The sequence below is a fragment of the Pteropus alecto genome, unplaced genomic scaffold, assembly GCF_000325575.1.
Source record: "Pteropus alecto unplaced genomic scaffold, ASM32557v1 scaffold134, whole genome shotgun sequence".
NCBI lineage: Eukaryota > Metazoa > Chordata > Mammalia > Chiroptera > Pteropodidae > Pteropus > Pteropus alecto.
The window spans coordinates 4,052,833-4,077,432 of NW_006436283.1; the positions used below are offsets into that span (position 1 = coordinate 4,052,833).

Consider the following 24,600-nt stretch of genomic DNA (forward strand, 5'->3'; position numbering starts at 1 on the left):
GCAAGCAGCACGTGAAGGAGACCAAGGTGCGGCGGCCCGGCCGGGCCGGGGGCTGACGGAGGGGGCCGTTACCTGCTAGAGCTCTAGGCCGGGAGGGGAGGCGTGCGCGGCGCTGCCCGGAATGGTGCTACTGCAGTGGGCCGAGGTGGGAGGACCAGCCTCAGTGGAGGGGACGCTCCGGTGCAAAGTCATTGCACTAGCCCTGGGCCACCGGGCCCCGGACTTCCCCACGCGGAGGGACTTCCAAGCCATGCTATGGTGTGGTGTCGGCCTCAAGGTTATGTACGTGGACCCGCTACGGTGGGGAAACCCCCCGGGCTCTGAGGCGCTCTGGGCATTACACTAGTGCGGCGTTTTGCTGACCCCCGACGAGCTACATACTGCATTGTGCATCGGGAAAGGAGGGCCGTGCGGGGTCGCTGCAGGGAGGGATTATGGGCATCCCAAAACCGAGATAGAGGTGAAAATCTCGGGCGACGCAAAAACGCAAGAAGTTCACTAGAACACAGAATGCGTTATTATGGGTGAAGAAACCCAACCCTTTTCTGTTTTACCTTGTAGCCTCGTTTTAATTGCTGCAGGAAACTTTATGAGTAAAATCACTAACAATCAGAGCGGCGATATTAATAGTACTGGGGGAGGGGGATGTGACAGCTGCGACTGGGGTTGATGACTCCTAAGTGCAGTTGGACTTCTTGAAAAAGAAAATACCTAAGAACCATGGATGGAAGAAGGCCACCCATTTGGAAAACCGATCGGTTTTTTTTTTGACCGGAGGCTGTGAAGCAAACATCAGACTCCCATGTGGTGTTGGGGTGAGACTGGTAAATATTGCAGTTTTACCAAACCAAGGGGTTTATCATGAGAAACCTGAAACCTTGAACCAAGGTTGGTGTGGTAGCTTTTCATGTCTTGTTTTCCTGAGTGTGAATTACTATCAGAGATTCACATGCATGCACAGCCCACTATCTTTCACCCCTTCATCTCCTCCTCCTCCTCTTCAAGAAAACATTTCTAAGCAGGAATCAGGCCTGGGTCACTTTAGCTGCCAGGACCGAGAGGTCTCATCTCAGGGGAAGGTACTTCAGAAGTTAATCTGAGTTTCTCACACACAGGGAGACAAAGGCTCCAGGAGTAGGGCTTCGTGCCACACTACAGGAGGGAGTCTGTGATGAGGGCTTGGGCTGGGCAACAGGCCCCACTCCCAGGAAGAGCCTGTGATCCACTTCCTAGTGGCAGAAGTGACTACCGATGGCAGCAGGGTCTTTTTCCTCGCTGGTGTGCATGTAGCCACAAAACACAGAAATCTGCACACAGGACCCCTGGCTTCCCCTCAGAGAAATGCAAATCAGGCAGTAGCTTCTCTGACTTGAAGAGAAAATTATAAGTTCGTGTGCAGTAGTATATGGAAAATATTACTTTTTAGAGCAGAGTACTAGTTAAAAATTACCACCAGTATTGTTATTTTGGGAAGAGAAGATTTTTGCACTACATACTGTTTGTTCATTGTATTCCTAGCAAACGGTTGCTAGTGTCTTTCTATGGGTTGTTTGTTTGTTTGTTTCAAAATAATGTTTGCCCTAATCATCATCTTTAGAGGTTTGTGACTTCTGGAATGCAACTCATTTGACTCTGTCATGGCCTCCCGCCCTGGGACTCTGGGAGGCTGGCCCAGCTCACTACCAGGAGCTGCCATGTTTATCAGTTGTTCCTGCTCATCTTGACTTTGGTGGTTAACTTTGTTTACAGTTCTGCTCCCTCTGCCTCCCCCCACCGTGTGTAATTATACAAAGTTTGGCTAGCCAGTGCTCAAAAATACCTATTTTGGAGTTAAATAGGAAGTAACTTTGAGGCACCGGCTTGGGTATGTTTTGAAGCTGCCCTCTTGTGACTTGCTTTGAATTTGTTGAAATTCATTGTGCCTCCAGTGATGGTGTTTTCTTTTGCCATTGCGGTTTCTGGGCTTAGCAAAAGCTAAGGGGCGTGGAATACTAGGAAGTGGTGGCATGTAGTGTCCATTTATGGATGGCAGGACCCAGTTTTTCTTTTAGGCTTTTTGAGAGTAGGTTTGTTTCGGGCGGAAGTTCATACCTAGTAGGTAAGCTCTTTGTCACCATGAGCCATAGGCACAGATGGCCCTGGTCAGCCGAACGGCTCCTGCTTTGCTCCTGGCCACTGTCTAGGGTGGTAGGGTGGGTCCTGGGACCTTGAGGGACTCCTTATAGATCCATCGAGGTGTCAGCGTACTGAAAGACAATTAGACCGAGACAGAGCGTTTCGGTTCTGATTTGTATGCCATCACTAATCTCGTTATGAGCTTGGAAAACCCAGTTATTGGCAGAATAATATAGTGACAGTTTTGGGAAACTTCTTTCTTTTTAAAGCTGCCACCTATTGGAATTTTTTTAATAGTGTCCCTTTAATGTGGAGTAGTAGTCTGTGGAGTATTTTTGTAGTTTTCATGTTAATTTAGTGGTCATTGAGTAAAGGCTTAATATTAGTCTCTTAATTTAAGTTTTTAATGAACAGTTTCAGCGAAGAGGCTGGCCAGCAAGTCCTATCTCCTGGCCACTGCCATGAATTTTGTCAACAGAAATTAAGTCGTTTTTCCTTGAAACTGGGATTTATGGTCCAGTTCCTGAGGCTTTCAGCAGCCAAAGTTAAGCTTCTTTAAGACTTAAAAGAAGCCGCAGCTTGTGTTCCTACCTTTCCTCATTCTCCTGACCCCTTCGGCATGGTGGCTGATTTATCCACTTGAAACTCTGCATCTCGCCATAGATCTCCTCTGCGGAGACGTGCCCCTTCCCCATCAGTAGTCATCCTTTGGGTGAATTTTCGGAATAAAGCCAAGTGCCAACGGCCTCTTCGCCTTCTCGAGCACTGGCTGGGCATGGCGGGTCTTTCTGGTCTTCCCCTGCCGTGGTCGGGCAGAATGGCCCCTGTCGGGAGGAGAGCAGACTGCCATCTGTCAGTCCAAGCATGGGTCTTCCTGTTCTTGCTTTAGTTTTTCTATCTCTTGTGTGTTGTCTTTTGCTTTAAGTTGCCACAACATTCTCGGCTGGTTTGAGGTTTAACGTCTCTAAGCTAAACCTGTGTCTGTGATCGCCCTGCTTTTGTGAGGCGGTGTGTTTGTGTCGCATCTTTGATGACAGGTCCCTTGGGAATTGGCTTTTTGGTTTATTTTTGGCTCCTACTCAGGCCAGCATTTCCACGGGGAAAGCTATTTAGATGTAGCATCGCAGCATATGAAGTTTGCTTGCCTCACCTGTCCAGGTACTAGACCCATTAAAAGCAATTTTTCTTAGTGATGTAACAGGAAGAGGTTATGTAAGGTTAACCAAGATGCAGGACTAAGTGCATGTAATTGTATTTCATTCGGGTAGGATCACAGCGCTGTAGACTCTCACCGCTGTTCTGTGATTTTATCCTTCGTCCTTTGGTCCCCCCCTTCTGGCTCCTGGGACTCGATGCCTTGACGGTGCCTCTGTGTGGCTCGCTGCCTGACTCCAGGGCACTGTCTTTGCCTCCTGTGATTGGAAGTCAAAACCCTTGGGAGCTCTTCCTTGGTTGTCACCTACTCCGAATGACCTTGGCCTAGTCAGTGCCTCATTTTTTTTCTCTGCAATAAAATACAGGGTCTGTCTTCTTAGCCACTGAAGTGACCTGCACAGGTGGAATAACCAGAAGTGTAAGCGGGTGGTGCCTAAGGTGGCCGCTTGGCTATGAGCAGACACTGTCCTGATGCCCATCAGACAGAACCGGCCCCATCCCTTCCGCCAGTCATCTGCATGTGTCACAGGGTGGTGCTACACCAAAGAGACACTTTGGAAAGCAAAAAGGTGCATGGAGGGGTATTGGAGTTTCTGATTGATCATGTTGTTGCTCGTGACCTGGTGGATTACAGATTCGACTTCTCTGTTACGCCTCTTTTATAAATAATCATGAACTTCACTCCTCTGTTATGTTATGAGAAATTCAGCAACACACATTTGAAGTAACACCTGCCAAAGTCCACCAACCTCCAGGAGGGGGATGGAATGAATGTACATGTATGTGTATTTTCCGGAATCTAGAAGACATCTTTTGAAATTCCCAAAAGACGGATAGTGAGATCATGAATTACAAGGGTGGTAGAGTATTGCTTTTGTGTTTTAAGATAATATGAAGAACAAATATTATATAGTACTGCCATGTGCCAGGCATTCTAAGTGCTTTATGTGTATTACTTAATGCAACAACCCTATGAATTAGGTACTATTATTATTATCCCCATATTTCAGAGGAGGAAACCAAGGAACAGAGAGATTAAGTAACTTGCCCAGTGTCACACTGCGTAAGTGGAGGAACCTGAATACAAATCGAAGTAAATATAGCTTGCCCTCACCTGAGAATGTTTTTAAGTTCAGGATTTATAGGTCATTACTATATCCAAGTACCCTGATCAAACATGAGTCACAAACCCTGTGGTTGGCATGAATCATTCAGTCTTTAAACACTTGAAAATCTTAGTGCAGTAGGAGTAACCACAGGTGAGGGAGGAAGGAGCCGGGTGTCGGGACGGGCGGGCGGAGGGTGTACCAGTGACCTGGAGCGTAGCAGGGTGCGCCTGCGAGCTATAGGACAGAAACACCGTGTCTGCACTTGTGCTGTGCTTCCGTCCTACATTTTTCATACCCTGGCCCCTCCGTCATCCTCAAAATGACTGTCAGTATCTTTTATTTCTTGGGAACCTGCGAACGCCCCTAGACATTGAATGAAGGCAACCTCTAAGTCTGACTCATCCCATCGCTGGTTTATTCCCACTTCCACCTCCAGGAGCAGAAAAGTCTGGGAAACGGCACTGCCGCGTCGTCTTGGAAGTGGCCAGTGTTAGGAAATCCACCGTGACCTCTTGCCTCCCAAGACCTCCTGTCCCCCGTCTCGCTGCTCTTGTCACCCTTCTGGGAAGGCTGAGTCATGAGACAGGTTCAGAGGGCTCCTTGGAGAGGGGCTAGGTCTTGCTCAGTTCCAGGTCCTTTCCTTGTGGTCACCCTGAGCTTGACTGTGTGTGCTCTCCGCCGCTCTGGCTTTAGGACATTAAAGGTCTTTTCGAGCCCTCCCCGTCCCCGTCCCCGTCCCCGCGTCACTGTTCTCAGTGCTTTTCTATTTTCCATTTTCCTGTTCTGTCAGGAGGAACTTTTCTCTCTTGTTTGCTGTTTTGCCCACAGGGCTCGTGGAATCCAGTGGAACTTCTCCGGGGCCAGTGCTTTCCAAAATGGGTGTGGTTAGAGTGTGCAGTGTGACCTGCCATCACAACGGTGCTGGCCCCGTGATCAGTGTCACCTGCCCCTGGTGGTCCCCCTCGGAGTTGGATTTAGGGTAGTTTCTGTGACAAGTGGGTTCTCTGTCAAAGAGCCATCTTGCAGCTTTAACCCGGAAGGACATGACCTGTGACCCGTGCTGCTGTTGTGGTAGCAGCTTCCGGAGGTTCCCTGCCCAGCGCTCAGCCCGCTTCTGAATGGGAGAGGGAGGGTGTCGTTTCCGTGGATGCGCAAAGCGGGGAGCGTGGCAGTCAGGACCGCGCGTACGAGATGCCGCCACTTACACCTCCTAGGATTGTGGTGTGTTTGACGGTGGCTCCTCCCGGAGGCCCCGCTCGCCCGGCAGCTGCCTGTCCGGCCCCGAGGGGGCCGTGGCTTTCATGCCGCCGCCTCCACATCTGCGGCTCTGCCTCAGTGGGATTCCCATCCCGCCAGCCTCGAGGGGCTCGGCGAGGGACCACCTGACAGACGTGTGGGCACGGACAGGCGGGAGCAGACTGCTTCCCGGAATGCGTTGTAGTTCAGAATAAAATTGAATCATGTTAATGGATAACCCTCTGGATCTATCTGCGCCAAGGTCGTTCGCCCTTGTTTCTCTCTTCAGCTGCGCTCTGCGGTCGAGGCTGTAGTGTCCTTGGACCCGCGCCGACTGTGTCCAGTGGGTCTTCTGCCCGCAGGTGTCCTGTGTTCTTCCGGTGCAGGACTGTGAAATGCAGGTTTTTACGATTTAAACATTGACGCAAACGATCCCCCGTCCAGAAGTGTTCAGCGAGGCAGTAAGTGCTGGAATGAATGTCCTTTTCGGGTTAAATCGAGTCGACTATTTGGTTGAGAGGATTCGGCTTGTTTGCGTGTTTTGAGAGACTGAAACATTTAGTTTTCTGCAGCTCGATTAAAGAAATAAGACATTTGCCAGGTCACTTTTGGTTTAAATTAATAGCTTAGTTATATCTGGTGAAGATTCGTTCGAATTATGACAATTAAAATTTTTTAAATCTAAGATATGAGTAGTACTAAAATAAAAAAGCAGTCCTATCCAACAATAAAATGAAAATCCGCAGCTAGCAGGAGCCATTCCTGCAGTCTTGAGAAGAGCCTTCTTCATTTGCATCCTGCAAGAGAGAGCTGGTCTTTCACACTCAGCAGCTCCGATGAGGCTTTTCTTCCTTGTTTTAATTTTGATTCTTTTTGTGGGAGAGGCTGCTCTGATGAGGGCTGGCGATGCTATCAGGGCAGGCATATCCTCAGGACCAGACTTGCTAGCCCCCTCAAACGCAGCTGGGAAGGAATACAGACACCCTCAAGTCTGTGTGTCTAGCGTGGCTTCTGGGAGCATCAGGACCTGACGTGCTCCATGCTGAAAGGAGCCCCATATTTGTCCGCTCTGACTGTTTAATTACTTAAGGGAGTCTGAGGGCCCCGAAGGTTGATGATATCATCTTCAAGCCAAAGAAGAAAGAGGCATCTCTCCCCCGACCCCAGCCCCGCTGCCCCACATGCTTGGGATTGGGGGCCATCCTAGCGCCCTGCTGGCGGGAAGGGCGTCTGCTGCCGTCTCTGCCATTTCTTTGAGACCTTCGCACGGGGTCCGGTGTCCGTCGTTGCTGCGCGTGAAGGCTCGCCTGAAGGTCACAGAGGACTAATGAACTCCTGGTCACTGCGGGTACCGAGACTTTCTGGGTCCTTGTCCCTTTGACCCATCAGCCTGCTGAATGTGATCAGTCATCCCTTGTAAGGGAAACTTTCTTCTGTTGTGTTCTGTGTACCAGGCCATACCGAATTTTTCTTTTGCCTTTTTCCTCTTCCCTCTCTCTGTGACACTTCTCCAAAGACCCGAGCTCTCCTCGCCTCTCCCTTCCTGTCGTGCTTCAGTGTTCTTGTGCACTCCTGTGGCCGCAGCTGGTCTCTGTGTTCCGGTGACTTCTGTACCTATGTTGCATTCCCGATGCTTTCTTTATAGATAGCTCCATCGCGTCCGCTAGCACCTCAGACTTAGTGTAGTGAAATTGGGGAGTATAACGACTCTCCCATCCCCAAACCTTTGGAATTTTTAAACAATTTCTTCTAATTTTTTTGTGAAATATTTGCAAATGTACAGAAAAGTTGAAAGACTATGCCAGTGATTACTAATTACCACCTGTCATGAGCCAACAGTTAACATTCTGCCATATCTGCTTTATACGTGAGTGCGTATAAGTGTATTTTCTCCTGAGACGTTGGTGAGTTAGCAGCAAACATGACGATGGCCACCTCTACTTGCTCAAGATACATCTTCTAAAAATCAGAACATTTGAGATCATTTTAAATTCACTTCCCTGGGCCCCATCCTAATATTTTTTTCTTTAAAAAATTATTGGGGTAGAATACACCACATAACATTACCACCTAAACCATTTTTCAATGTGCAGTTCAGTGGTATTAAATACATTCATAGTGTTGTGCGACCGTCGCCACCTCCCGTCCCCAGAACTCTGTCTCATAAAAGTGCAGCTCTGTCCCCATGAAACAGGGACCCCCGTTCTTTCTCACCCCAGCCTCTGGCAACCACTATGCTACTTTCCTTCTCTGTGATCTCGGTTACTCTAGGTACCTTCTATAAGTGGAGTCATACAGTATTTGTCTTTTTGGGACTGGCTTATTTCAAAGAATAATGTCCTCAAGATTCATCTCTGTTGTAGTGTGTGTCAGAATTTCCTTTTCAAGGCTGAATAATAATCCATTGTATGTATATACCATTTTTTGCTTATCTGTTCATCTGTTGATGGACAGTTGGGTCGCTTCCATGTTTTAGCTGTTGTGCATACTGTAAACATGCAGATAGCTCTTCAAGATCCTGTTTTCAGTGCTTTGGGTTATATACCCAGAAACGAAATTGCTGGATCATGTGGTAATTCTATTTTCATTTTTTCAGAGAACTGCCATACTGTTTTCCACGGCGGCTGCACCATTTCGCGTTCCCACCAGCAGTGCCGCAGGGTTCCAGTTTCTCCGCATCCTCGCTAGCACTTGCTGTTTTCTGGTCCCCCTCCCCCCCATCGTAGCCATCCTGATGGATGTGAGGCCGTGTCTCCTTGTGGTTTCGATTTGCATTTCCCTAATGATTAGTGATGTCAGACATCTTTTCATGTGCTTATTGGCCATTTGTATATCTTTGGAGAAATATCTATTTAAATGCTTTGCCCACTTTTGAATTGGGGTGTTTGATATTTTGGTTGTGGAGATTCAGGGGTTCTCTCTCTCTTCTGGTCATTAACCCCTTATCAGAAATACTATTTGCAAATATTTTGTCCCATTCTGTGGATTGCCTTTATATCCTACTGATAGTGTCTTCTGATGCATAATATTTTTAAAATTTCATGGAGTCCAGTTTGTCTGCTTTTTCTTTTAATGCCTGTGCCTTCAGTGTCAGACTTCCCATTCTAATTTGTTATCAAATCTTTGTTCAAAACACATCCACTCCATTTCCTCTCTACAACACTGGCCCTCTCTCTGACTGCCTCGCGCCTGGGCTCATCTCCCCTGGCCTCCCTGCCCCTAGACCCTCTCTCCTTCAGTCCACTGTGCCACGCCGCAGGCTGACCTCCCAGCGGCTGCTTAGATTGTCAGGACCCAGCCTCTTGTCATGCTTTAGCTTGTCACTCAAGTCTTCTCACCTGTGTTTCATGCTTAATCTCTTGCCTCTCGAGTTGACTCTAGCTAGTACGACTGTTTCCCCAGTTCACTTGTACTGTTCCCTGCCTCCGACACCCACGGCACATTGATGCACCCTGGGGCTCTCTCTCCTGGATTGGAAGCTTCTTGAGAAACAAGCTCTCTGTGAAAGCTTGTCTTCTCAATGGCTCACATGTAGAGTTGGAGCATTTGAGCGAATGACCAGATCCTCCTCACTTACCAACAGTGTCCTTAGCCTTTCCCCAGATGCTTGGTGGTCTGTGCTGGAGCTATGTGGGCCCCTCGCCAGCTGACGTCTCCCTGCTAGTGTACTAGGTTGACAATGTAGTTTACTGCCCAGGCTGGGCACTTTCGAGAGCACTGTGAATAGTCACTCCCGGACTGGGACATGTGGTCATCCTAATGCTAAGATGAGCAGATTAATCAAAATACACCATATCGTAGTTTACTATTTTAGCATCTTCTCTCATGAGACTCCCCAGGCAGAGCGTGAGCACAGCGGGCTAGCTGGCTGGAGCTGGTGTCACTAGTGGTCAAAATGCAGTTGTCTCTGGTTAAAACCCGGCAGAAATTGAGACACCCCCACCCCGGCCCCAGGCTCCCCGGGGTTATGGGCTGGGATGAGAGCTGAGAGGCTGTGTCTTCGGCAGCCAGTGCGGTCGCTCCCTGGTTGTCGCCACCCAGCTCTCCTTCAAGTCCTTGGCACTGTGCCTGAGCGATCTGGGAGAAGCGCCGGTTTAATGTCCAGCAGCCGCCCGCGTTCTGGCGCCTGCGGTAGCTTTGAGGCCTGGGTGGGAGCGCCGCATCCCCCAGCCCCAGTTTGACAGACGAGAATGACGCGCTGTCGTGAGCAGCTGGAGAGACCCAGCGGCAGCGCTTGGCCAGCCAGCAGTCACACGGGTGAGGTTCCTGAGTGGTGATCGGCACACAGTCCCCACCGTAGGGGACGGTTGAGTCTAGTGCGAGGCCCGTCTGTGGGGACAGCTCGCCCGCTGCATGGCACTGGGTCGGGAACTCGGCCCGGGCTCTGCCTGCGTCGGGCTCTGGAGGGAGCTTAGGGACTGCGGCCTGCAGTTGAGGGCTTGTGCCAGCCAGACTGTTAACTTTGAAGGGGTCAGGCACCAGCTATTAAAAATGAGTATAACCACCCCTGTTTATGGGTGGCGTGGGGCCGGGGTAGCCCGGATGAGTGAGATCTAGACCGGCACTTCTTAAAGGCCGATGGGGCTCTCGTTCATACAGAGCCTCCAGCAGTGAGGCTGGGGCGGGCCCAGTGGGGGGGCAGGCGTGCTCCCGTGGTGCCCCTTCTCCTGGCGGGACCACCCTTCGGATTAGACTGATGTACAGGTCCTTCTTAAACCTCATTGTTGTCAATAGGTTCATGTTTTTATCCCCCTGATCCCTACACCAAGGTTTAAGTATACAGCTGCCAGCAGTATTCAAAAGATGGGCCCCAGGAGGAGATTGGTTCGGTGCCCCCCAATAAAGGCAGTGCTTTCAGATCACAGTGCTGGTGCAGAAAGCCTCGGTGCTAGGAAGACCTGCTCCCCACTTTCCCCGCTGACCAGTATTCAGACACAGTCATCGCCAAGATGTCTTACTGGGTTTAATTTTTTTAGGGTGAAAATGCGATGGTTGTTGTGAGTATGCTGTAAGCAGTCCACGAGGAGGATGGTCGGAATTGCTGTCTTTTATCCAGCCAGTGTCGGGATTCCTGCGTGTGCCCGGCGCTGTAACACGCTTTATGTGTGTGTCCCTTTCAGAGAGGGTGAGACCAGCACCTAGAGAGGGTCTGTAGCTCACCCAGGCCACACAGCTAGTGAGGGCGGGGCCCGGGTGTTTGTGCTGCCAGAGCACGGGCTCTTGTCCCTGGCTGTGCAGCCGTCCCCTGCAACCGGCCAGTGCTGTGTAGACCAACCCGTTTCTGTAACCGATCTCTTCTTAACCAGCTAAATTTCCAGGTTTTCAGTTTTAAAAAATAGGACTAACATACTTGATACTTTTTTATATCTTTGTTTACATCTTTAAGTTTCTTAGGATGAATTCGTAAATGGAGTTACTTGGGTCAAGGTTAGTAAGAATACATTTTTAAGACTTTTCGATTGATTTTATCAACTGTCATCCCCCAAAGTGGTGCCCATTCGCGCTTTCACCGCAGAATGCCTGTTTTCTGAGCGTGGTGGTGAGCTCCCCGTGTGACTTAGCAGGATCTCCAGCTAGTTGGCAGCATCTAGAGGGCTAGGACACGGGTCAGCTGACTGGGCGTTTTCTGAATGTACCCTGCTGTCGCCAAGAAATAATCCCTTTTTGTGCCAGGGTGTCTCTGAGCTCTGCGGGACAGGCAGGCTGGCCTGTTGTGCCTTCAGCTTGGGGCATTTGTTCCCCGGGCAGGGAGGGGGCTTGTCAGGTAAGCCAGGGGAGGGAGGAGGAGTCAGCATGTAGCCCGGCTGTGGCTCAGTGTCCATGACCGGACAAGGAGACAGAATCTTGTGCGGTTGTTGGGAATCGCATGAGATCACCTCTAGCTGCACTCAGCATACAGCTAATCAATACTTACCGTTAACTGGGGGGATAATTTCACTCTGCTTCAGTTTCCCTGTCACGTTTGGAATCCCACAGAGTAAACGTGATTGCGCGTTTAGGGGAAATATTGCGAGTTAGCTTGTGTGCCCATAAGGCCGACTTTAAACCTAAATCATAATCTGTGTGTGTGTGTCTGTCTGAATATGTTTAAATAGGTAATATATGCAGATGATACAACATTCAAATGGTTTAAAGAATACACAGTGAAATGTTTGTCCCTTTCCTACCATTGCCCTCCCCAGAGACCGCCACCGTGAGCAGCCCGCTGTGATTCTAGTCTGCATATTCCGACACGTATGTGTATGTATGCACATATTCTTTTTTTTTTTTTTAACATAAATAGTAACTGTCTGTACAACTGTTCTGGATTCAGGCAAATCTAGGTCAGACTCCACCTCCTTAGCCTTGTGACGTTGAACGACTGACTTAGCGTGTCTCGTCCCCCAGGGTCTCGTCGCCCAGGGTCTCATCCCCCAGGGTCTCGTCGCCCAGGGTCTTGTCCCCCAGGGTCTCGTCTCCCAGGGTCTTGTCGCCCAGGGTCGTCCCTGGCTTGCCTCTGCCCTCCCTTCTCTCTGCGGTGTTGCCCTTCAGGCCAGACTGTTGCATTGGGTTCACTTGGTGGCACCTCAGGGCGACACCTGCTCTGCCACTGGGTTGGGGGTGGCGTAGGTCAGTGTTTATCACTCTGCCTGGCGCCTGCTCCGGAGCCCGCAGGGCGGGTTTCTCAGTAGCCGCAGGGTGCCACTGGCAAGGGTGGGGGTTAATGAGAGGTTTGAGTCAGAAGTCCCTGGGGGCAGGAGGACAGTGTCTGTAAAGAGCCGAAGTGAAGCAGCTCTCCCGGAAACATCGTCAGCCCGATCAGCCCCCGCCCCCCGCGTGTTTTGCCCCAGTTGGGGCTGCTCGCGAGGTGTCCGGGTTCAGGCGGACCCCCCAAAACTCTGGAAGGACCTCACCCCCACACCTACATGCAGACTGTGGCCGCGTGAAGTGGCTCTGTTGCCTTTCCCCGGAGTGAGGCATTGCCCTGACCAATGCCTGGAGTCCCCGTCTCGTGTGGCCCCACTGCGACATCCCTCAGATGGCACGGCTCACAGCGGGGCCGTGCCTGTGCCCTTTACGGTGATTCCCACGGTAGGGCTGTGTTTCCCCCGTGTTGGGGTCTCCGTCCTCCTCCCCACACACTCTCAGCTCAAGCTTTCCCCCGCTGGGCCGGTAACATCAGAGTGCGGGGCACTTTTCAGCTGTTGAGTGCTCGGTGCAGGTGGGGTCTTCCGCCAAGCCCCAGGAGGACGGATGGATCTTGGCCGTGTACCAGGTCTTAGAGTTTGCCTAGGCCCACGTTGGTGGGACTAGAGGGTGATTTGGTTCGACCTCCTTATTTTATGGAACTAAGGCCCTGGAGGCCAAGTGGTTGAGGGTAAGGTTGCCAGAAGCTACAGGTGGACAGAGGCTTAAGGAAAGAAAGGTCCCCAGGAGGACGCTATCCGCTTTCTGTGGGTAGAAGCAGAGGATCGTTAGCAGTGCTGATTTTAGCTTTCTAGTGAGTAGTTACAGTTGAGACAGGTTCTGGTATTCAACCTGAAAAATAAAGTCTGTAATACAGAGAGAGGGTTTAGAGGACTTACACCGTGACTCGGGAGTCACATCTAAAGAAGACTTTCTACTCAAGACCGTAGGGCCAGGCAGTCACTCGTCGCAGCTTAACCTGACTTGCCTTAAAAACAAAACAAAAAGAAAAGAAAAACAGCTTTATTGAGATGTAATTCACATACCTTAAATGTCACCCTTTCAAAGTGCAGTTTTTAATATATTCAAAGATTCGCACACCCATCATCACTATCTAGATTTAGAACATTTTCGTCACCCCCAAAAGGAACCCTGTGTCCATCGGCAGTCATGCTGCATTTCCCCCTCCTTCCAGCCCCGGGGAACCACTGTCTCTGCGGGTTTGCTCTTCCGCACCTTTCATGTAAACGGAACACCTAATATGTGGCCTTTTGTGACCGACTTCTTTCACTCCGCGTGTGTTCAAGTTCCCTTCATGTTGTATCACGTGTCAGTACTTCATTCCTCTGTATGGCCGAGTGATATTCCACTGTGTGGCTTTATTTTTTTTTTACCTATTTTATTTATCTATGTTTTATCTGTTCTTCAGCAGGTGGACACTCGGGTCGCTTCCACTTGTTTGGCTGTTCCGAACCCGCTGTGAGCACTCACGTGCAGGCTTTATGTGGACATTCATTTTCAGTTCTCTGGGTGTTATACCCAGGAGTGGGATTGCTGGGTCGTATGGAAACTCTGTGTCCAACCTGAGCAACCGCCGAACTGTTTCCCAGAGCAGCTGCGCCATTTCGCGCCCCGCCGCCGGCAGCGAATGAGGCCCTCGTTTCTCCACGTCCTCACCGGCACCGGGACTGGCGGTCTCTCGGTCACAGCCATCATAAAATGTGGCCTAGTGAGTGTGAGGCGTGTCACAGAGTGATGCGATGTGCATCTCTAATGACTGCTGAATTCGAGCATCTTTTTCGTGTGTATATGAGCCATTTGTTTCTCTCCTTTGGAGAAAACATCTATTCAGATAAATCCTTCGCCTGTTTTTTAATTGGGTTATTTGTCAGCTTGCCTGTTAGACCCTGCATTTGGGTCTCCTCTCTGTCCTTTAGAGTCTGGCAGGTGGGCCACCTCATGTCATCGTGTCTGTGCCAGGCAGCTTGCGTTACGTTGGGATTTAACCTCCTTTCCTGTTGAAATATTCACTAGGGGCTTTGAGACCCTTATAAACTGAAAGGGCTTTAAGTTCGGAAGCTTTCCAGGAACAAAGTTCTAATTGTTCTACGTCTGGGGCTCCACAGTTACCCTAGAATGGGAAAGAGGGTGCTAAATAGGTCGTCTTGGACGGGGGGCGGGTGAGCTTCCAAATAGTTAGCAGTCGCGTGAGCCACAGCACACCAAGTAGGAAGGCAGAGACTGTCCCCTCTGTTTTCTTGGCTCTCATAGTGTGGATTAGAATATTTCTTACTCAGGGGGATGACGAGATGCTCGTTGATTGACGTGAACACACTTAGGTTTGAGACGTGGCTCTGCCGAGGCGCGCGAGAGGGTGCGTGTGTGCGCGACAAGGTGCTCGGAGGGAGAGGCCTTCGCGAGTGGGTCCTGGCTGCTGTGCTTCGCACGTCCTCCATCCGTAAGCAGCGTGGCTGCCTGCTGAGGGGCATGCGCGCGGCTATTTCTGTTTCGTGCCTTTCTCGGTGATTGTTTTTAGTTTGGCATTTAAGAATCTAAGTTCGTTTTGTAAGTGTGTAAAGTGGTGCTCACCCACGCCTGCCACATGACACTGACGGTCGCTCCCCCCCAGCGCCCAGCCTTGTCCTGGATCCGCTCCGACGGTCATGGTTAAATGACAGCGATCTATGGAATTCAAAGTTTCGTTGACATTTGAAGCCAAAAGCCGAAAGCCGCTGGTAAGAGCAGATGGGTGGCCCTTTTAGACGCCTGAGGGTGTCTGCAGAGCAGGGCTTTCCTTTCTCCGTCAACTGGTCTCTAACTTGAGGTGACTGTTGAAACTAAGGATTTCTGATTTTTGAATTTGTGGTTCTTGTTTCTTGTTTTTTTTGTTTTTGTTTGTTATTTTGGTGTTTTTTTGTTTGTTTTTGGTGGTGGTGTTCACTTACTATCATCTCCCCATCTTCAAATATATCTCGTGGTCATATGTACATACTTTGCCAAATTAAGGTCAGAGACCTCTGGCTGACATACCTTAGGTAAGCGTGGGAGACACCTCAGGTGCAGCAGAGGAAAAGTAGCACTGGACGGAGAAGGGTTCCCGAGGGACTGAACACGGAGCGGGGAAACCCCAGCTGTGCCCCCTGCGGCTCCCAGGGGGCTGAGACCAGGTACAAGGCGTGGGGTCTGGAAGAAAGGACCAGTGCCACAGGCACACCTGCACTGCTGGCGTTCGACAGTCCCTCAGAGCAGCAGCTAGCTTCCACCCCAGCTCGTGTGGCCCTCCGCAGTCCAAGGCCTCGCTTGTGTTCACAAAGCTTCCGTCATCTTTGTGCCGCCTCAGCTTTTTTTTTTTACTTTTTATTTAATATAGATTCACAGGAAGTTGCAAAAATGGCACAGAGACGTTCCCCACACCCTTCATCCAGTCTCCCCCGGTGGTCGTATCTTCCGTGACCACCGACGGGTAGCACAGCCGGGAGACTGACATTGGGACGCAGCGTGTGTGTGCAGCTCTGTGCCATTTTATCACGCGTAGTTTCAGGTAACCACACAGCAATCGAGATACTGAACTGTTCCATCACCGCAGAGTCATCTTGGCGACTCACTTTTAAACAGGAACGGACAGCCAAGGATCACTGAACGTACTCAGAAAACTCCCGACGTGAACGAAGGGGAGAGGCTAGACCGAGCAAAGAGAAAGTCATCTCAGAGGAATCAGCTGACACGCAAACAGAAGGAGCCCTCCACACACAGCGAATGTCCACAGAGAAGTCAGAGCCAAGATTTTGTCAAGGAGGTAAAGCGGGATACTCTAAAAATCAGAACGAGAAAGAATTCTTGGATAGTAACATAATATTAGGGGGAAAAAAGAGTTGACAAAGACCCTCCCCCCCGGAAATACAATAAAAACATCTGATATCCAGATCTACAAAAGAGAAAGGGAAAAATGAAAGGCAGATGTATCAAAGAAATCAGAAAGGTTTCCAGAATTGCCGGTCGCAGCGTTCCAGAATGGTGAATGGGAAAAGTCCGGACACGCTGTGTAACTCCAGAACGCTGCGGGGTAAAGCTTCCAGAGAGAGAAGAGAGGTTGCGTACAGAAGATCGGGAATGAAGATGAATGGGTTTTTCAGCCTCGAGGGAAGCCAGAAGGCAATGGGGTAGATTTCCAATCTAATGCGGCGGAAGGAGCTAATGTAGAACCTCTCCTGCTACAGTCACGTAGCATTCTGTGTAAAACATAACAAAGATTTTAAATATATAGCTGATCTTACAGGAAAGAAAAGAGATTGCGAGAAACCAAAATCAAAGAGAGAATTTAAAGCCAGAGCACAGTAAGCTCACTGATGCTGATGTGCTGGCAGCTCTGGGGGGTGTTTATTGGACCCCAAAACAGGTTCAATAATAGAAGTTTGGATTTTAATGAACATGTATAGAATTGAAATACAGATCTCCTCAGAAGGCTGTTCCCTGGTAAAAGGGACTCGAGACAGCCTCCCGCATGCAGCCATAGAAAGGGCAAGGGAGATGTTCATTGCCCCGCACTCTGAAGTATTGGGAGACATCTCCCGTGAGCAATCGAAACAGCCAAGTTCTGAAGTGTGTGTTTCTAATCCCACGTGGTTCAGGACTCCCTGAGCCAGCACCAGACTGGTGGCACCTCTGGAATTCCTTGCAAAAGGAAAAGCAGAACTTTTGTAGAATGACCCTTTCACAGTGCAGGCCGCTCTGAATCTTACAGTCTCCACACATGACGAACTTTTGCTAGGATATTATTAAACAGGCAGAAATTATAAGCCAGAGTCAGATGTCACAACAAAAAGGTTTTCCAGCGTTTAAAAACTTAAGATAATGGAAGACATTATAATATAAATGTTTAAAGTGATGGAAGGCTAAAAGAAAGAATAGAAATCAAAGGAAAAAATAAGACAATACATTTAAAAGAGACGATTTTTTAAATGAATCAAATAAAACCAATAGAATGAGAATTCTAGTCATCGACTGTAAAACCCAATGGAAATGTTAAGTAGCAAAATAGACACATCGAGAGAGAATCATCAACAGGAAAACGATCTGGAGAAGTTAAGTAAAATTCAGCACAGATAAAGAGATGGCGTATGAGGAAGAGAGGTGGGGAGGACTAGAGGGCCCAACCTGTGTCTAACGGGAGTCCCCAAAGGAAAACAGCACCCTAAAAGCAGCTTGAGGGGAAGACTACTCCCCAGGTTCACAGGGAGGCTCAGCAAATGTGCAAGCAGCAGCTGCAGCAGAGGCCAGACCTCGATGGTCGCTAAGGAAGGCAAGTCGTTGGCTTAGTGCTCCGTAACCAGCTTGAGTTATTCAGTAGCGGGAGCAAAATGAAGGCATTTTCCCAAAAGGAAGCGTTGAGTTTATTCACTATCAGACCTTCACTGTACTCCAGGAAGAAGGAAACCAAACCCAGGAGAAAGAAGGAGGACCATAAGGAATGGTGAACAAAGACAGAAATGTGTGGGGAGATCTAAATAAGCATCAGTTTATGAAACAGTGGCCATTACTAATTTGAGGAGAAGTAAAAACAAAAATCCTGACAAAAAACCTGAGTGAGAGAGGGGATGATTTGAATAAACACATTCTAAGAGCCTTGAACTGTTGGGGTATTGATTTGCTTGGACTTCTGAGTCACGTAGATGTATTAAAAATTAAAGGGTAAGCACTAGAAGAATAGAAATAAGATGGAGAGCTTTCAAACCAATAGAGCGAAAATATGCGGAATTATGAAAACTAGGTCATTGTTCTAGAAAAAAGGGAACAAAAAAACAGTACAGTAGGTAGAAGGCCCTGAGGTAAGAGAAGTAAACGCGCATGGGTCCCGATGAGTGTGAGCGGAGAACCGCGCTAGGCATGGCGGGGGTCCTCGCGGAGGAAGATGGCGCTGGAGGAGGACGCCCGACTTTCGGAGGGAATTCCACATCCAGCCACGTCAGGCGGTCCTTTTCAGGCATGCCGGGGCTGTAAAAAGTGTGCCTCCCATAGACCCTTTTTCTGGAAGCTGGTGGGAAATGTGCTTTAAGACAGAATTTTCTGGAATCCAGGAAACGACATTCCACTGCAGAGGCAGGTTGCAAAGTAAAGTCTGCGCTGGAGAGGCAGGCTGGAATTGTGCAGAAGGGACGCTCCAAGAAAGAGACAGAACCCAGAAAAAATAATTATTTGAGCATGTTTGGAAGATTCTCGTAGTACGAAGATTTACCCATATATGTATATATAAACAATGCTTGCACCGCTAATCCCTAATGTGTTAACTGTAGACGTGTTGTGGACGCAGGTTGTGTCTTCACAAAGCGCCGCTTGGTTCAGCTGTGAGCTGTATTTACTCCGTTAGAGCATGTCAATCTTGTTTCCATCAACACAGTAGAACTACAGGAAGGATGGGCTCAGGGTCAGGGGTCGTCGGGGGAGAGGGGACGGGTAAGAAACAGCAAGGCCGTAGATAATGTCTACAGTTAATACATTAGGAATGAGGGGTGCAGGCATTGTTTATATATATGGGTGAATATTCATGCTACGAAGAACTGGAAAGTGGTTGCCTCGAGGGACCGCTGTTTTGTGGTGGGAAGCCTTTTGGTGCCCTTCGCTTGCTTTTTTTTTTTAAATTGCAGGTTTAAACCAACACTATTCGGTAGAAATAACAATATGAGCCACTATGTCATTTAAGATGTTTTTCACTGGTCACGTTAAAAAAGTAAAAAAGAACAGGCGAAAATACGTTTAATAAATTTTATTTAAGCCAATATAGACCCCAGATATCATTTCAGACATTAACGAGGCGGTTTCCATCGTCGTGCTAAGTGTTTGAAATGCTGCCTGCGCCGTGCAGCTGGCACACCTCCAGTCAGGCTCGGCCACATCTCAGGGCCTGGACAGTGCGATGTGGCCCAGGAAGGGCAGGGAGGTTTCTGATTCCTTGAGGGTTTTAGGGTTACGCAGACCTGCCCTCGAAGCCCATTCTGGAGCGTAGTTCCTGGCCTGGGTTTCTTCCTTTTGCCCAACCATCCCTGCTTTAATCTAAATTCTCAGACATTTTGACTTTTTCAGCATTCTCATGAAAGTCACCAGCCTCCCTGGGGTTCGCATTCCGATGGGGCACACAGATGTAACAGATGCAGGGAGTGGCGAGTGCTGTGGAGAAAAATAAAATGGGGGATGGGCGAGAGGATGGGGACTAGTAACTCTGGGCAGTCAGAGAAGGCCTTTCCGAGCTGACATCTGAGCAAAGCCTTGAGTGCGGCTGTCTGGGGCCGACGTGGAAGCTGCGATCGTTCCCCGTGACAGCTCTTCCTGCTCCCAGTCTGGCGCCTGTCAACACCCTTTTCCGGGCTCCGCGCGGGCTCGTCTCTTGTTTGCTGATATACCGTCAGCATCAGGCACAGCACAGCGTCTGGCACGCGAGGAGGTGTTTAGTTTGTTGAACGGGTGAATGAATGAATGGATGAATGGATGGTCTGCAGTCGATCAAGCGAACAGCATATAATAAATGTCAAAGGAAGCTCAGGCCTGAGCAAAGCCAGGTTGATGTCAGGCGCCCTCTGTCACCCCCAATCCCCATGTAGTGCATTTAACAGCTTATATACATTGTCTGTTTCAGGACAGTTCTACTGGTGGGTAAATAAACGAAAGTGGTTGGGAAGGCACGAAGGTGGTGGGGGGTGCATCGGAGGGCAAGAGAACTCACATTTATGATAACTTTCCACGTGCCGCACATATCCTGGTGCTTAGATCTCAAAATCATCGCCTTAGGCCTGCCTTCACCCTCATGTGACTTGGTCGGCCCTTGAAGGACCATGGCAGGGCCCTTGAAGGACCATAGCAGAGCCCTCGATGTGTCTTCATCTGTCCCCGTCTTCCTCCACTTCGTGGTTCTTGAATGTCTGGCTGCAACCTACTGGAGGTGGGAAGGGTTCTTCGGACGACAGGTGCTGCCTTCCGGTTGGTTCTTCAGACTTCCGGTCCAACACCCTGTTGGTCAGCTCCTAGGACCCAGGGATAGGAGAGAGAGGAAAGCCGAGATGTTTATTCCATAAGAGGCGTAGCGTACCCCAGAAGGCCTCAGCCCTTCCGTCGTCATGCGTGAGTGCGTCTCAGTTGTGCTCACTGCCATCTTCATTGGGAGAACAGGAAACGGTCCCTCAGATCAAGGTCCATGCTCTGCTGGCTTAGATGAAGATGACACTGGCGTTTCAATCTCTGGAGGGGGTGGTGACTGTGTAGTGTCAGCCACAAACTGATGGCAGACTGTGGCTTCATTTTGCAGTATTTTGTTACAGTTGGGTTTAGCTGTGGGGAACTTGTGGCTGTGACAACTCCCATTTCCCGTTAGGGGACCAAAGGGCCTGTTGGAGCTAAGTCTACAGTACCAGTAGGTGTCTCCTCCCCCCACCTCTTTTTCCAGTGGGTGGTGGAGAGTCCCCCTTTACCAGCCATGTCACGCACCACAAACTTAGCCTCAAACGGGCTGCTAAATGTTTGCATTTAATTTTGTTAGAAATCTTTGCCCAAAGGCAGGCTGGCTGATCCTGTTCTGACCTAATTTGGGTGGTGTGGGGGCTGAGGAAAGGAAGCGCTTACTGTCGTGTTTGGCGCTTTCGATTGTTGAGACCCTGTCTGCCGACCCTCCGTGGGGTCAGCCTGCCCTGCCACCGAGGGTGCGGATCAGGACCATCGCTGAATGATGCAAGGCCCCGCCCACTTCCTGTTGGTCCCAGGGGTCTGGTGGCTCTTTTTCTTTGGCTTCTTGTACCTTTGCCAAGCTCCTGCTTCCCTGGGGATAAGAAGTGTTTGCAGGACCCCCCCACACACACACCCATTTTGTCTTAGAAATCTGTAGTTTTGGAATTGAGAAAAGCGGAGAGCCAGCATTGTTCAGGCGTAGCCATTCTGGGGAGGATGGTGACACCTGCCTGTCCCTCTGGGGTGGATTCCCCTTGCCGGCCTGCCTGCAGGTGGCTCTGCAGTGTGTTGGGGGGCGGTTTGGGGGCTCTGTACAGTTTTCTCCACCCTGAGATCGCAGGTATGCTGAAAACAGAACTCCACAGGAAGACCAGCCACCCTGCTCCCCCACTGCACCCCTACTTCAGTGAGAACCTAGCCCCTGAGGAAAGAGTCGGCCTTGGATCAGGGCTCTGGTGTGTTATTTTTACTGCCTTTTCTTACCATATTTGCATTTTTAAAAATAGCAACGCTGAATGAGTGCCTTTCCATCAGAGTCTGCTTCGGAAGGTAGGATGCATTTTGCAGACTGTGGCTATTGATCAGCCTCTGACCCTCAGCGTTTGGGCGTGTGGACCAGAGGAGCCGCACTGATGCTGGACGTCGCGGGCTGCCGCAGGAAGGGATGAGGCCTCAGCCCTTTGCTGACCAAAGATGACATCATTTTGAAGATTTTGTCATTTTTCTGTGGGTTCGAAGTCGGGGAGGTGGAGAAAGGGGAATGGGAGCATCTGTAAGCTGAGGCCCAGGTGGCCATCTTGGAGGATTTGGAGGCAGCGACACGCCCTTCCTGCCAAGGTGGGCCTTCCCCAGACTTGGAGTTCTTAGATGCTGGGAGAGCCAGATTTTCTGCATCAGCTCATTCCCAGCCCTAAAAGTCAAGGTCTCACGGCCACAGCTCAGGCCCAGGAGGTGTCTTCCTGCCTGGAAGTCTTTAGGGTGGCAGAACTGTCCCCCACGTGTCCAAGGTGTGCTGGCAGAACCTGCACTTCACCACCTTGGCAGCATCTGGCCTGAGTCAGGTCCCTTGTCTCTTGGTCGGTGGGGTGCTCAGAGCTGCCTCAGAGCCTGGGGCTTTGTTCTTGGCGTCTGTCTGAGAATTGGCCTAGACCAGGGGCTGGGCCACCTGAGCGGAGGCTGGTCAAGGTTGGGGCCACGTTGTTTGGAGGACCTGGTGCATCAGTTCAAGGGCTGGACCACAGGAAGAGGGTGCCAGGGGACACCGAGGGGCGATGTCATTCGGGTCTCACCTTGTTCATTATTTTCATCCACCTTGATTTTGCATCTTGATCCCCAGGATTATATCTTAAAATTTTTTTAATTAAAAACAAATGTCCCTCCGTGGTTGGGGTTCTTTTTTGTTCTAGAAGAAAAGGAAACTTATTGTTTGAAGTAGAATAGTTTTAACTGGGCTCATTATGGGACTTGCCCAGGGAACGTAAAGGAATAGATTTCTGGCTTTATCTAGAGATTCGTTTGGTAGGTTTGGGTAAAGTAATCAGGAATCTGTATTTTAAAAGAGAGCTGAGGATTCTGATAAGTAGCCTTAAAACCTCATCCTCCTCCGCGAAGGGGCCGCTAAAGGCTGCGGCCATTCTTCATACTCTTCGATTAGCCTCAGCAGTGCCGGATTAAGCATTTAGGCTTCCTCCGCTGTCTTCACGGGGCCGTTTCCCCCAGTCGCCCCTCAGAGACCAGCACGGTCGTGTGTAGTCGGCCAGAACGCCACCTCGCAGTTGCGGTTTGCAGGCATGGTGCCTCAAAGTGGGTGTCGTGTCGTTCAGATACATTTGATCTCTCACTGTCAGGAAGCGTGCGCCCCTTCGAGTTTGTGATAACATGGCTTTGGCTGAGAAGTCCTTCCTGTGTGGGACCTGGAGGTGCCCAGAGGAAGGAAGGGACTTTCATGCTTCATTGTACGGAAAAGGTCATCGGAACCGGCGTCCCGTGCTGGTATCTGTTCGCTGGTTACCCCTGCTCTCCTGACACCGCAGGGGCGGTGCGGGGCCACGAGGCTGTCCCGGTCCCCGGCCTGGGACTGGGGGAGAGGCCACTCCACTTCTCCCCAGCCCTGTGACCATGCCCTGCACACGGTCCCTGTCTGAAACTGGGAGAAGATTGTCCTCCTGAGCTGGCTGTGGGGGTTGAATGAGGTCAGCGAAGTGCCCCGTGCTCCTTCCTTTTCCTGCCCCCCGCTCCCCACCTGAGGTCACCTGCTGCACCCCCGGTCGGGGCAGTGCTCGTCCCTCCTGCACTTGAGATAGGTTAGTGTCGGCCCCCGAGGCCCCAGCCCGGAGCACCCCCCACGCTCCCTGACGCGCTTGGCCGTATCCTCGGCATCGTGTGTGTGTGGAGGGCGGGGGGTTCTGTACTCATTAAAAGGGAGAGAATTTTGACCATGTAAACGAAGGTGGTTATTTGCACACTGTAAGATTTCCTGTGGGTTTTCTTGAACTAGTTCCCCTGATATAGCTAAAATCCCTTCAATTTGTTAAAGATTTTTGGTAACGGCATCCAAATCAAGATGCGCCCGTATGTTAATTTTTGCGTCTAGTTTCAGTCTTTGTAAATGTTATTTCGTGTATTTGTTTTTTCCAGCTGAGCTGGTCCCGTGGGAGGGAAACTGTCAGCAGCCTGGGGCTCCTGTCATGGGCCTTCTCAGGCCAAGCAGACCAGGGACATCTTATAGCCAGCCTGTGTGGGAGACCGGTGGGCATGCACACTCCAAAGGGACTGCCCACCTGGCCCCTCAGGAAGGACGGGTGCTGGGCAGGTAGAGTCCAGGGCCCCTGAAGATGTGGCTTTGCAGCTGGTCTAGCCCAGGGCTGCCCGTCCCTGCTGGTGTCTGACGCCCAGGGAGGGGACAGGACGTCCTCGGTTCACGTGCCTGGGCGGCGGCAACACTGTGGCCTCTGCGGCACCTGGTTCTCAAGCGACGGGCAGCACGGTGCCTCCACCACACCTGCAGGGCTGGAGGGGTCCTTCCACCCCGTCGAGTGGTTTGTATTTTCGTCCTGACGCAGTGAGCCATCTCATCCTGAGATGAGGTGATATACGTGAAATGGCAGTGGGGGGGGCAGTTGAAGTTTTAAGACTTAATGATCAAAGCAAGAGGTCACATGGGCCCCCAGGAGTCACCAGGACAGTTGGTGCCCGAGGGACGTCCAGTACCCTGGGACGGGTGTCCATCCCATCCCCCTGGAAATAGCATCCGCGGAGGTCAGTGCCGGTCCAGGGAGGTGCCGTCTCTCCCACATGGCGTCTCTCGCGGTAGGGAGCGGGCCTGGCCCGCCCCGCCGGACTCAGGCACAGTCCCTCCAGTTATTTCTCCTCTTCCCTTGCAGCCTTTATAATGCCAGCCAGGCTGGCCAGGATTGGGGCATATGTATCAAAATCACTTGGGGACCTTTTTCAGGATGCTTATTTGCAGAATACCATCCTGGGGATTGTGACAGACAGTGAGCCTGGGGCAGGGCCTTTCCTCCACCCTGGTGTCCCCTCTGCTAAGAGCCACTGAGATGTGAGGACGAGGTAATGTGCACGCGGGTCACCTGCAGGCCTTGTTGGCAGG

At 50.4% G+C, this 24,600-nt stretch overlaps 1 protein-coding gene across 1 annotated transcript in view; it reads left to right on the forward strand.

The window, feature by feature from the left end:
• The window catches only part of UBE2O (ubiquitin conjugating enzyme E2 O), a 48,177-nt gene that overhangs the window by 3,603 nt on the left and 19,974 nt on the right, over positions 1 to 24,600 (forward strand). The window contains 1 exon segment of the mRNA XM_015589603.1: positions 6 to 26. Coding sequence (XP_015445089.1) covers positions 6 to 26 — 21 coding nt within the window.